Source organism: Anoplolepis gracilipes, chromosome 2 (assembly GCF_047496725.1).
Source record: "Anoplolepis gracilipes chromosome 2, ASM4749672v1, whole genome shotgun sequence".
NCBI lineage: Eukaryota > Metazoa > Arthropoda > Insecta > Hymenoptera > Formicidae > Anoplolepis > Anoplolepis gracilipes.
Genome location: NC_132971.1, coordinates 17,875,300 through 17,890,414, shown reverse-complemented (window position 1 = coordinate 17,890,414; position 15,115 = coordinate 17,875,300). Strand labels below are relative to the sequence as shown.

Here is a 15,115-nt window from a genome sequence, read left to right as displayed (position 1 = left end):
CGCAAAAAGCCTTTCATGGTGCTTTATAATCATGTGTGATAATGCTCGTAATATCTTTCTCAATTATTTTCTTGTTTTTCGCATCTACTTTGTCTCTAGAAAGCTACATTTATCTGCAAAAACAGATAATAAATTGCTTTAAGCATCTAAGTAAATACTAGTTTTAAAACTAAATTCGTGTAAAGTTGAAAACTGTACAGTTTTAATAAGTTAACAAATTTCCAATGTAAAAGAAAGTTTCTGCAAATCGCTTGCAGACAAAGATTGAAATTATTATTCATTCCGGTTTCTATTTGAGATAAATTGAATACGCAACAGTGAAGAAAAGAAAAGTTTTTAATATTTTAACTAAACTTAAAATATAATATAAATATATTTGTATGAGAAATTAATCTACAAGATATACAATTATATAGAGAATAAAAAAGGATTTGATCAGAATACTTTTAAAAATTGAAATATTATAGTACAATGTATGGTAATATACGGCGTTAAAAAAAAACCTATATTTTATTTTTATCTTTCTCGCCAGAAAACTTACCAGTCGTGTATGTCTACAAAATATCCCTTTCTAATATTTATTATAATAATAACTTTTTACTTATAAATATAATATTAAAAATACATATTAATATAGACAATAGACAGTTTGTGAATTTAATTATTATATTATTATAAATTATCCTATTTCCTAATATCTACTAAAATTCCTAATATCTAATAAAATTTATCTACAACTATGTTCTATATATTATTATATAAAGGTAATTCTATTTTAAGATTTATTAATCAAATCTATTTATTTATATGTTAACCTTTATTTTAAGGAAAAGAAATTTAGTTGATAATCTATAGTGGCACATTTTGGGAAAATATAAATAGAAAATAATATGTGTGTGTGTGTGTGAAAAATTGGGATAGATAATGAAAATTAAAAATTCTATTATTTTCATTAAAATAACAAATATAATATTTGAGCACACATACATACACACACTCCCATATATACTCACACATAAAAATCTTTTTATATAATATATAAAAAATAAAAAAAAACAAACAAATAAAGTAGAAGATTTAATATAATTTTTTTTCATTGAATATGAATTTCATTATTGTTTGAAACATTTTTCTCCTCTTCTTTCAAGACAATAATCATTAAAACTGCAAAAGCAATGCTATTGATGATACTTTTGAACTATATATACATATACATATAAAGGCAATAATAATAGAAACCTTCGACCTTATTTCATTCTCGCAGCCGTATATTTTGTAACAATCTAAATGCACGGAACGTAACATGCAATTTCAATTTGCTTGAAAGCCTTCATAGTAAACTATAGTATTGATTGCTAGTTCAACTGAAAACACAAAATCCACAAAACACCTGCCTATTGAAAATTCACACGTTATAAAATATATTCCCGTGTAATTATAATAATTATTTATATTTATCTATAATTGTATATTCTTTAAGTAATTATAATTATTTATAACTAAGTCACTATAATTTTTATTAAGTTTTTATATTTTATAAATCTATATAAAAAATATAAACTTATAAATAATCTATATAAAAAAAGAAAATATAAACTTTAACAGGAAACAAATCAATTGATTGAGCACTCCAATAGCACATAAATCATTTGAAATTTAAAACTGTCAATTCGCTTACTATTTAAATTCTACTACTTACAATTTCTTTTATATGCATATCGTTACTTTTAATGCGAATCTTTCAGGTTTCTCTGATATGCGCGAGTGAAAACATGAAAAAAAACTTGTGACTATTTTGATGAATGTATCAAGAGTACTGCTGCTCACTTTTACGATTTAAAGCAAATATTTTAAGAGATGGTCGTAATATTTTCCATAGCGGATTCTTAACTCAGTCGACCTTCGACAAGAGGTAACGTTTTAGTATCCTCGAGCAACCCTCATGAGCGCGTGAAATACGATCGTCTTAAAGTTTGTACTTGGCAACGGGGTTCTGCATATCCGTTGAATTTCAAAGAAGCATAGCTGTAAAAAAGCAATAAAAATTAAACTAATGTAGTCTCTGAGATTGTATATGAACGCAAATTACAAAACGGCATCTCTTTCTAAATAAAATTAATGAGCCCTACATTAAAAAAGTTTGATAATTCGTTTTATAATATCCTAAGAGAGACAGCAGCAAATGCTTCTTCAGTTCTTTTAGTTGAGAAACTTTATTATATTTATATAACTGTGGTTTTGTTTCTATTTCACATTTTATTTTACATTATCTTTTAAAACAGTAAATTATTTTTCTTTACTTTTCGGAAAATATATTTGACAAGATATGTGGTGTACTTCATATGTGTATGTAATATATGTATTATATATACATATATGTATTGCCACCTTCTTATGTAAAATATAATAACTTGTCTTTATAAAATAAATTATAATATAAGTTATAAATGTGTATAATAATATATGTGTATGTTTATGCAACACAGATATATAATAATTTTCTTAACTTAACTTTTTAATAATAAGAATTCTAAAAAAGAAAAGAAAACAATCAAACGTACTAACTTTAATCATAATTAATTTTAAATATTAACAGAAAACTCATCATTTAAAGAAAGACAAAAGAAATGAAAGGTAATTTAAATCTTAATAACAAGAGGTGATTTTCATCTTAAATAATATATTTTGTGTAACTTTATTCAATTTTTTCTCTCTTTTTAATAACACATGCTCCTTTTATTTAAATTTAAATTATAATAATGATAAATTACATTTTCTAGAAAACTTTAAATTAATTAAAAAATGATATTAAATTAAATTAAATTAAATTAAATAAGTAAATTAAAACTCTAAACGTTATGTTATATTCAGTAACATTTTAAAATTGTAATTTTTCAATAGAATTGTTTAAAAATAATTATTTAAATAATCAATCTTTAATTATCGTAATGCGATAAAAGTAAACATGTTTCACAGAGTAATGATAATATCAGGGAAAGCAGAAACTAATCTTGTTTTTTTAATTCAGTAAAGAGTAATGTGTAAGTGTGCGTATGTGTCTGTATGTAGGCACATGTGCGTGTATATGTGTACGTATATATGTGTGGAGAGAAGGGAAAGGGAGGATTGTCTTTCTGGTTTACTGAAAGAAAGCGATAATCCACAACTACAAGGCTGGGAATAAGCCATGTTGAAATGATAGCTTTTTCGTGCGGTACCTTTTCGCTTAAAAAAAAAGAACATATATATTTTCTTTTTCTTTTGTCTGTTTCTCATTTTCCAGTTCTGGAGTCTCGCAAAGTACATTTCATTTCTTTCGTCTCACCCGATTTGTCTTTAGGTGAAAGTCGAAGAAGCTAGTGGGAAACGAGTTCCTTTGAGATTACATTCTTCGTGCTGTAATTCATTCATCTATCTGTAAAGGACAAGCTTTTCAATTGGCCAATTTTTCTAGGAAGAACCTCTAAATGAATTTTATTTCTTTTTGCAAGTGCACTTATTGTTAGAACAATGTAGTAAACATAGTTCTTTTTTAGTGTCTTTTACTGTTGCTTTTCTTCCTAATTCTTATTCGTATAAAAAATAGATTTATCAATTATTTTAGATTTTTATACATATCGGAAGAATTCCAAACTTTTTCAATAAGAAGTAAAATATATATGTATATATAATATATAATGTAATTGTATATATTAAGATATTATAAAATCTAACACAATTTTTGTTAATTCTCTGTATATAATATATAATTAGAAAATTATTTAACATATTTAAAAATCTTTTGCAGAAAAATTATAATAATTTCAAACTTATAAATAGTATATATTACAATGAAAGAGAAAGACATTTAGTACGTATTTTATCAGACCAGTCTCAGATTGGCAATGGAAGGGCAAGAAACTAGAAAGATCTCATCAATCCTATATAAGACCGTTGATATCCATCACATACACTTACTACAGTTACTAATGCTCAATGCTTAATCATTAAAATTCGCGAAAATTATAATTAATATATCAGACCTTTAATTTTTAAAACAAAATAAATAATAGAAAAGAAAAGAAAGTTTATAATAAAACATAATACTTATATAAAAAAACGATTATTTATAATGTGCCATACGCGAGTCTTGGTGAGCCTGTGAATCTAAATATCGCCACAAATGTCATAAATATCGTCTCCGTGTTCGTAATATTTCTAACCTTGAGTGCGTTCTTTTTTCAGATTATCCTCGTGGCGATAATGGCAGTAACTGGGGCGTACAAAAGCAAAAGAGATATTTCTTTTTTCAATGCGGACATCACATCTCATCGCAAACCTTGTTCGCGAAATTTCTTTTTTGATCAATCTCAATCATTTATCGACAAGACGATCGAGCAGCAAACTCCGCCTATTAGAGCAGTGAGAGATCAAACCATCAACCAACAAGCTCTTCACTATCTGCCCTTGAAGGATCACATTATCTATCCGCCTGAGTTTCCAATTCTTCGTAATCAACCGTTTAGACAGAATTCCTTTACAATAACGTCGTTTAGAGATAAACCGTTGTACACAGACGTAATATTAAAAAATCAGGAATTGCGAGGAGAACGAGAGGTTCTCAAAGACAATCCTTTCATCGGACAATCGCTTACATCAAAGGAAATCTTTGAGAGACAATTCCCAACATATAAAAGCCAAACACCGTTTAAAGAGCAATTGTTTACAACTGAGAGGCCATTTAAAAATTTACATTATGAACAGTTACCTTCAAGTGAACAAATATCGTCTCTGAAGCAACCGACTTTCGTCGAATTTCCTTCCATCTCCAATTCGATCAAGTTCGATCAAGATGAGTCTTACAACAAACTAATCAATTTGTATGGACGACATAAGAATGTACAAACTTCGTCCAATAAAGGATTTTCGATGTACACTAAATACGGTAAATTCATATATGTGACACATATACATACACTATTTCAATATTAGAATTTTTTAAATGACGTTATGTCAGCAATTTTATTGATGAATTTAATGTTCTCTTTTTAAAATTTTTAAATTCAACTGTCGTTAAAATTGTTTCACTAGAAATTCAATATTGAATTTTTGACTAAAACATGAAACGGATTGTTAATTGAAGCATTGATCAAGCTTGCCCTTCATATTTTAATCTGATGATCATATCACGTAAATTATTTTTTACAACAAATTTTATTCTTTTAAATTGTATTTTTATTACGCGTGACATGATATCTATTGACATGATATCTTTCTATTTGATATGTGTATATACGTTCGCGTGAGTTTAAAAAATAATACCTCTTTAGAAATCAAAGTTTTTTTCCGATATCAATGTTTATATTTTAATATATTAAGGAATTTTATAATGCATTATTTATTTAAACGATGCTAATAATAATATATGTTGCTACAGATGATCACGCATTTAAATTGCCTTCAATGCCGGCGGTTTCATTTTCCAAGCATCTTTCTCCATTAAATATCAAAATGTCTTCTACGTCACCATCAGCAATCATTCATGGATCTGACTTTTCCATGTCTTCTTTTCCTTCAAGTATTGGTAAAATTTATTCGTTAGAAGCTGTCAAAATGAAACTCCGTCCAACGCCGTTGCCAGAGTCGACTACATCATTGCCGGGCAGCAATTGTACGGTAAGCAAAACCTATGTGACAGGTGATATTTCGGTTTTACAAAGTGAAATATTACGTAATTAAAATTTAATCTTGCCTATATTGAATTTAATGTTCGATACAAAGCAAAACATATTTTGTGGCAATTTTAATACATGCGAGTTTACGAGTAATTACTATTCGTAAATGAAAGCTGTCACAAACTTGTCAACTCTTTATCAAGTTTTCCGCTCTTTCTCTCTCTCTCTCTCTCTCTCTTTCTCTCTCTACATATATTTATTTACATTAATATAAAATAAACAAAATTTATAAATAAAATTTTACAATTAATATTTACGTTAATTAATTAATTTACACTTCTTTTAATTATTAAACTGTTAATATAAATTATAATCATATTTTATTACAATAATAATAATTGCGCGTCAATTTATATTACATTATTAGCGTAATTTTTTATACATTATATTCCGTTTTGCTTATTATGAAATTTGCTAAAATTAATAATATTCTTCTTTATTATTTATTAAACAAAACTTGAAGTATATTAACTTATATATTATATTAATATAATATATAATTATAATATACAATTGATTATTAAAAAGCATAGAATACACAAGAAGGAAATAAATGTGTCGAAAAAACATATTTGAAAACAATTTAGGACGGATTAATTAATAAAAGTTTGTTATTGTTTTTAGTCAATCGACAGCTCCTCTACAACTATTCCATCAATCTCAGTTAGCACGAACCAATCTTCGATTGTAGGTCACATCTTAACGAGTTTAACAAACAAGCCCAGTTCGTCTGTCATGGATACGGCAACATCAATAGCACCGTTCGTCAGAAAGTACGTAATAGCTGCCCCGAGCTTTATTACTTGTTTGATTAGTACAACAATGTAACTGTACAGTGTAAACTCGTAAAGATACTCAATTTTATAACAAGAATGCCATTTAAATACCATTATATTTTTATTTAATTGTATTATTGTAAATTGCTCTGTATAAGTATAATATAATTTATATTATTAATTAGCATTAATTTATAATTGATATTGCATTAAATATAATATTTCAAGTGTACAGATTTTTAATGTAATTAGTTTTATTATTGTGTGTAATAATTTTTAGTTACATATGTAAAAATTTATAAATTTAAAATAGTAATAACAAAATTATTAAACTTTTAATCATGGAATATTTTTAATATGCTTGCTATTTTTTATTAGCTTTTATTTTTTAGTAATTTTTTATCTAATTGTAGAATTCTGTAATTGCAAAAAGAAAATGGCATATTAATATACTAATACTGATTGTTGGTATACTTTGACTAAGTTACAAAATAATATTCTCATTATTCCATGTATCTAAATTTGATTCGTTTGCTTTAGCACTCTCGGACCAATTCAGTTTTACGCTACTAAACATGGAGCTGTTTTGACATCTTCTCTTCCCACCCAAAATGAATTAAATAACAATATACATGCTCACTTATTTATGAAAATGCCGAAGAACAACAGTTTCAAGAACAATGAGCATCCTCTTAAATTCCAAATTTCGGAAACGTTGAAGGACAATCTTAAAACTAGTACTCAAAATCCTATGTTAAACTATATTCTCTCTGAAGAGCACAAAAGAGGGTTCAAGGATATTCAGAACTCGTTCACAAACTATGCATTGCCTGAGGGATTTAAATATGGTTGGCCTTTACAACAATTCTCACAACCAGAAACGTTATTTGCTCCACTATCCTTGAATGGAAAGACAAACTTTGTTCTATCAAACATATCTGCCATACCTATTTCGATTATTTCTTGGCCAATGGAAATCAGCAGTGACTTTACCACAATGTTACCACTGAAGTCCGTAGCGTCTAACACGGCGACAAATAATAATTTACCATTAAGTATGATTGTAGCTCGTTATGATATTTTATTAGATGATAGCGAAGATATTCAAGTAACATAATTTTTTTTGCAAATCTTTTTCCACTTTTTCTCGCTTAACTCTTGTTAATTATTACTGTAATACTTTTGCATCTCAATAATTTTTATAAATTTATTATATGTATAATAAAAAAAAGATTTCTTTTAAATTCCAATTTTATGATTCAACAAATGTTAGTAACAATTATGGCACAATTATATATTTTCTTACAGACATGAAATTACCTTCGGACTTTATGGCAAGCATACCAAACAATCTGACTCCAACTATATCCAATAGTATATCTGAAAGCATAACTGGTAGCATATCAACAGGAATACCTAGTGGAATGATGGCTGACATGCCTGCGAGCATACCAACTTTGAATCTCGGGCAAAGTTTACATCGCGTAGAACAACAATTACGACAAACTCAAGAGGCAAGAAATCCTTGGTACCCCACAGGTATCTTCGTTATATGCTAAGTCTTACATCTCTCTTTGATTCTGGACGTGGTGCCATAACGTAACATTTAAGACAATACGAGTTTCTCAAAATATACATACACAATAATTTAACACAATACGAGTGTCTCCAGATATATATACATTCAACGAGAACGCTTTAGAATATAAAATAACGAAATATAATTTAGCGTATATATTTAAATTTTGACAACAATTCAGCTGTAATTTTTCAAATCTCTTTGATAAAAAATTTGTTACATTTAAATTGAACATTTTACACTTAATATTAACTCAGACTAAAACTAAACTTTATGTGATACTTGAAAATTCTTCAAGACTTATAATTAAATTCTAAATAATACAAAAAATTTTTGATCTTTTTATTAAATCTCGTAAAAAAATATACAATATTCTCTCTCTTAAACATTAACATTTTTTTACATTTTTCAATTTAATATATTAGATCGATACATAAAGTTTTCAACAATAATTTCACGCTCTTTTATATAATTATATATAATAAATCTATAACAAATTCTGAGAAAAATCTGAAGAAACAAAAAAATCTAAAATTACGTAACGTCTATGTGTATTTTTCTCGGTATGTAGTTTCTCTTTCCTTGCAGCCTTCAACGTAAATCTTTCTAGTAATCGATATTGATTAGTTAGCAAGATCGTTTAAAGATCCGTTTGTTCAACAACTCTTTTGCATAGTCGGCAGACGTAACGCAATTAATGTACTTTGCAGATTTGCAGCTGCAACTAGACGGCTTTGGTGGGATAAATTACACGTTACATACGGGTAATCCGGCCACAAGGCCGATGGAGCTTGGAATCACGAAAGCAGGCTTAACTTCGCCGAAATTACCACAACCACACGCTCCCGCATTTGTAAAAGTGAGTTCTCAACATGATTGTAAGTTTCGCGATACGATACTCATGCCGCTCAAGAATCTTTTAAATAACGATACATAATATTATTTTGATCGTTTTTAATATTTCTGTGTCTGTTAGTTATGAGTATACATTTTTGTGTTGCTATTCTTTTCTATCTTATATGTTTTTAATTCTGCATATATCACTTTTTTATATTATTTTACTATTTTATTCCACTTTATTAAATATTTTCTTTCGTATTCATGACGCTATATTAAACTATCTTCTATTTCCATAAGCAAATATATTTAGCAAACTTTAAGTTCAAATAAACATATTTTCAACGTTATTCAAAGAGAAGTAGCTGCACCTTTCAAAATGCAAACGAAAGGAGAGTATTAAAAGAACGAAATTATCATGTCGTTTCTTAAAATTTGTTCATTTAAGATTAGCATTCATATTTTCTCGCTTTGCTGTGCAGTCAAATAGCTCTAAATTTATTCTTCTTTTAATAAAATAACTGAATTAATTCTAATCCATTTAAGTAAAATATAAATGTCATTTTTAAATGTGAGACCAAATGTATAAAATTGAATAAATATACTATATAATATTATATAATTATCGAATTGATAAAATAAATTTAATATTTATTAACATTTAAAATATATCATATTTTAATTAATTAAATTAATAACTAATTTGTCAATTTAATTAATCTATTTGCATAGAAAAAAATAAAGAACTTAATTAACATATTTCTAAACATAAAAATTTTTTCATATAATATTTTTATTCAATATTTTATCTGCGATTATTCTAGATTCATTTGACAAAAATATTTGTATTACATTTTTATTATATTTTATGTCTATAAAATTATATATAATGTGACTCACAATCAGATACTAAGTGGTACAGGTTCAAAAAACAAAAATTTGAAAAATAAGAATTTTTTGTTTTTATCATAAAGACATATATAAATAATTTAACTATGTAATCTGATTGAATTTGAAAACAATCGAATTCAGAATTGTTATGGTTGGTTGTGATAGATCGCATTGTCTATACCTTTAATCTTCTAATAAATCAAACTCTAGTTTGAGTGGACTTATATTATTTGACATCTAAGCCACTGATATATATATATATATATATATATATATATATATATATATGGAGAGAGAGAGAGAGAGAGAGAGAGAGAGAGTATTATATATTTTAAATAAATAAAAAACTGTAATTTGTATGTGTAAAAGTCTAATAAAGTTACATTACATTTAAAATTAAAATAAAATAAATATTATAAAAATTATAAAGATTATAAATATTATAAATATTATAAATATTAAAAAAATATAAAAATATTTTTATTAAAGTTATTTTGATTTAAAATATTTCTACTTTTTCTAATTACTAAAATAAGAAAAAATACATTAGGCATATAAATATGTAATTAAATAATTGATTAATTAAATGTTTACTATTACATATATCTTAAAGTAGAAATTTCAATATTTTACTTTATATATAGTAGATTTCTAATTACCATTTGGAAGTACGTCTATTCGCTTCAAATGCCATCGAACGATGGAAGTTCGTTGGTAGAAGCTTATGAATATGGAACGCGTATTCACGAGATATTAATTAGTAAACCAATTTTGTTAATCATATACGTGCCTGACAATTCTGTTAGTTCATCCGCATAGGTAAACTCCGGCTGTTTGGTTGAAAGGCAAAATCAATTAATAGCAATGTAACATTAGAACGAGCCATTTCACGCATGAATTCCCTATCAAATATTAAATCAATATAAAAGTAAATTATCTAATATAAAAAAATGTAATCTTTCCTTCGATTTTTAAATGTTTAATTAGTGTTGAATATATACAAAAGGAAAATCATATTATAGGAAATATTTTATTATAAAGAATTTATGATCAAATATTTTAATTGTTCACAAGATTATTATAAAACTGAAAAATATCGCGCAATACGTATATTAAAATACAATTAAAAAAATATATAATTTATAACAAAATATTAAATTTAATATGTACACATGCAGCACCAAAAAATTATATAACAAAAAATAGATATTTAAATAATATTGCATGCTCTTATCGATTATTGCTTTTTTTCAAAAAAAAAAAAAGCCAAGAAGAAAAAAGAGATTATATTTTTTTAATATTGAAAAATGTGTGCTTTTCAAGAATAAAAATTTTCCATTTGCGCAAGAGCGCAAATAAAATGTTCCGCGTACTTTTCGTTTCAGGTACAATGTCGCTCGTAAATCCTTCAAAAATTTACCGTATAATACGACTGTTGCCATTCTGCATGCAGAGTACCAGGTGCTGGTTCCCCTCTCGCAGAGCTATAAGATAGAAAAGACGAAAGAAAGTAGAAGAGAAATAAAGTGTCTCATTCGTAGTCGCGTTTCAGTTTTTTATTTTACATTAATTACACCGAAGAAAATTTCTATCTCAACCGAAAAGAGAGAAAGATGCGCAAATCGTTATTTGTTTTTCAGTGGCAGTAATTATTTTTACATTTAATGAGTATGATTAATTGTGACAAATTGTGTGTACATATATTCCGTCATAATTAATCATATTTACTAAATGCAAAAATAATTACTACCGCTCCAAAACAAGCAATTTATGCTATACAAGCATGCACATACATAGATATACTATACATAGATATATATTATATATATATATATATATATATATATATATATATATATATACATATATATGAAACAAGATTCGACATCGAACAGAGCAAATTGTGCTTGTTGAACTATTGAACGTATAATTATGTGCAGTCTTATCTATCTTCATAAACTGTTCTAAAAAAATGCTTAAAAACAAAATTAATTAAAAACAATTAGTTTATATATATTGAATTTTTAAAATAAAATTTTAAATACTAATCTAGAATACAAATTAAAAATTAGACTAAGAAACAGATAAATAACGAGAAAATTATCTATAAAATCCATCCAGAAGAAAAAACATTTTTATATTTTTTAAATATTGTAATTTTATACAATTTTTTTATTACACAAATATTATAATTTTAAAACCTTCTAAATATTTATTATATTGTTTTTATTTGTTATTTGTCATATTTTTTAGTGTTTTTACACATGTAAAATACTTATTATTTTTAGAGCGGCAATAATTATTGATTTGAGTATCGTATCATGATATATATATGTGTAACACATTATTTTTAAGTTTTTTATTATATAAAATTCAAACGTATAAAATATTATTTCAGACTGGAATGGGATACCATCTTTAGAATATTATCTACAATTGTGACATTTGAGATTTTTTTGAGATACACATGTAAATGTCCAAAATTTTACGTACATAATACAAATACTTGTGGATGTTATGGATACAGAAAAAAATACCAAAAAGATTCTACTAAGCAAATAAGTTATATTTTTTTAATTATAATTATTCATAACATAAAAAATTAGTATTAAATTCCAAACACAAAAAGACTAAAAAATATTTTAAAGATGTCTAAAGGATGTCGTTGAAGGATGTTTGAAGGAAGACGTTTTTAAATCGTTTTTTAGACGTCTCTTGAAGACATGTACTCTGTCTAGAATATATTACTATTTCTTTATTTTCTTTTATTTTATTACTCTCTCACAACTTAATGTATTATAAATATTTCAATAGAATTTGTTTCAAAGAATATGTTGCATTATTATTTAATTTCTGTGACCAATATCTTATTTAGAAAATTGCTAACTGTAAAAAAATCACTAACTGTAAAAAAATATATTTTGTATATTGTCATTGTTTTTATATTGTTATTATTATTTTATATTGTTATTGTCAATTATATTATTATATTGTTAATCTTAATATGTACTGCTTTTGTTAAAAAAGTTTCATAAATAAGTTGTAAAATTGCATATCAAAATTTATTTCGGAGTCAAAAACGTTGCTATCTCAAAGCTTATACTGTCGAGGGGAATATTGAGTGAGTAAAAATTAAATTGTTTCAAACGCCAAGCAAATTAAGTTTGGTACGGAAACATCATTATTTTAAATCTCTTTTCTCATAACTTTTTTATTTCTCTCTCTAGTTTTGTATTCACTTTTTATTTATTATCGTTTACTACTCTTTTTCTTTTTGTTCATCACATGACCAAGAACCTCGATGCTCACAGAGTATAAACGGTCGAAGTCCCAGGATACCCTTTATTCCTCAAACGTCCGTAAAAGTTGGCACCGAACGATTTTCCTGCAGATTGAATTTTGCTGGTGGCCGTAGTAGTTGGCCGCGACCATTGTCACTGCAGATTGCATTGAACCGAATCAATGTAGTCACACGTGTGTGGTAGACTTAAGTTGCACCTTGGAAAAAAGTTGTTGCATTCAATGACAAAAATTATTTAATTGAAATCTAGCATTAACTTTCATGACAATATAAAAAAGAAGTTGTAATGTAACATACAGCAACAGTATCTTTTAATATACATTTACATGTTTTTTAAATTATTTACATATATATTTGTCATTAAATGTCGTTTTACTGATAAATAATTAATTAAAAAGGACATACATACATATATATATATATATATATATATATATATATATATATATATATATGTGTGTATGTGTGTGTGTAATAAAATAAATTTTAATGTTCACATTCAAATAAATTATTATTAAGTATATCAAACATGTGTTTACTTTTATTAGTTATATAATATAGATAAAAATCTTTAACAAATTAAATTTTAATAAATATGTAAATAACGCGAATTTACTTCTGTAGATGTTTTTATATTTTGCTGTTATTTTGCATATTTTATATCATTTGCTTAATTTGCGATTTAAATTGATCATATTTATGGATTAAATTTATTCGTTACTTTTATTATCTTTTGTAGCAGATCTTGGATTCATCGTTTTATACTTAATTAAGATCTAATGAGAATAATACAAAGTTTATTTCGTTTTCCTTTCTAAAATTTCTTCATGCGGTAGAATGAATAATCTACTCTCAGTTTACGTTAAATTATTTCATTCGTGCATTTTATAAAGATAGCATAAACGATTTAATTACGAACTGGATTTATCCGTGCTTTCGTTATTTTTCATTATTTTAACCGTAATTAAAACTCTTGCAATTACAAAATCCTTTTAGTGTACGTTTTCAGCGCGGAATCACAACTCATTTTAATACACGTGTCTTGCCAAAATTCAATAGTGGTATTATTTTACGCAATATTCATTAATAAGCGAGATATGTTATAGAAATAATACTTTCATATATTCGTGCGTTTATTTACAATTTGCAACATTTATTTAAATTAATCATGTAAATTATATTTATTTTATTATATTATATTTAGTTATATATTTATATTTATTTATTATTGCTTTCTGATGTATAAATAATCGAGAAAGAAAAAGAGATATGATTTAAAGGTAAGAAATTACAAGATCATTTTTAATTTATACTATAATTTATTACTTTTAACAAGTGTATTTTTTTCTGTGTATGTATGTCGCGTGTTGATGTGTTTCGCATATTTTTCGCGTTCTCTTAAGTATGTATAGGTATTGCCTTCAGTACATACAGCATTTTTTAAATGTTTTCTTCTGTCGCAGCTTATAATTTCTCAGCAAATTAAAGATTTTTTTTTTCTTAAACCTATGCCCTGTATAGACCATTGGTGATAATAAATAAGAAATTCATAAGAAAACAGCATTCAATCTTACACACCGACATAACACGCGCGCACGTTTTATTTATGTCACATATAATATACTATATATTTTTTCATTTTATAACATTATAGCATAATTCAACACTTTCATCCGCGAAAGACAACGTGCTAACATTATCGCTTTGCAAACAGAAACAGGAAGTTTCTGTAATTCAGATTCTATTGGAAATTACCAGAAACTCTGTCGTATCTTGCACGCACAGACATCCGCGCGCGCGCACAACACACACGAACGCAATCGTGCTTCCTCAATTAGACGTATATATTTACACAGATATACAAGTACTACGTTGTCTTGTTTTCGCAAATTGTGATATCGTTTCACGCATCACACGTCGTCTAAGGTATATACATACAAATACATATACATATACATATATATGTATGTATATTGCATATATCTTTTATATATATATATATATATATATATATATA

At 26.0% G+C, this 15,115-nt stretch overlaps 1 protein-coding gene across 1 annotated transcript; it reads left to right on the top strand.

Moving 5' to 3' along the window:
* Window positions 1–4,242: 4,242 nt before the first annotated feature.
* On the top strand, window positions 4,243–9,006 carry LOC140676271 (uncharacterized). The gene is made up of 6 exons (XM_072911165.1): window positions 4,243–4,924; window positions 5,417–5,655; window positions 6,339–6,487; window positions 7,031–7,545; window positions 7,799–8,029; window positions 8,780–9,006. The coding sequence occupies exons 1-6, from the start codon at window positions 4,243–4,245 to the stop codon at window positions 9,004–9,006; spliced, it is 2,043 nt and encodes a 680-aa protein (XP_072767266.1).
* The last annotated feature ends 6,109 nt before the right edge of the window (window positions 9,007–15,115 follow it).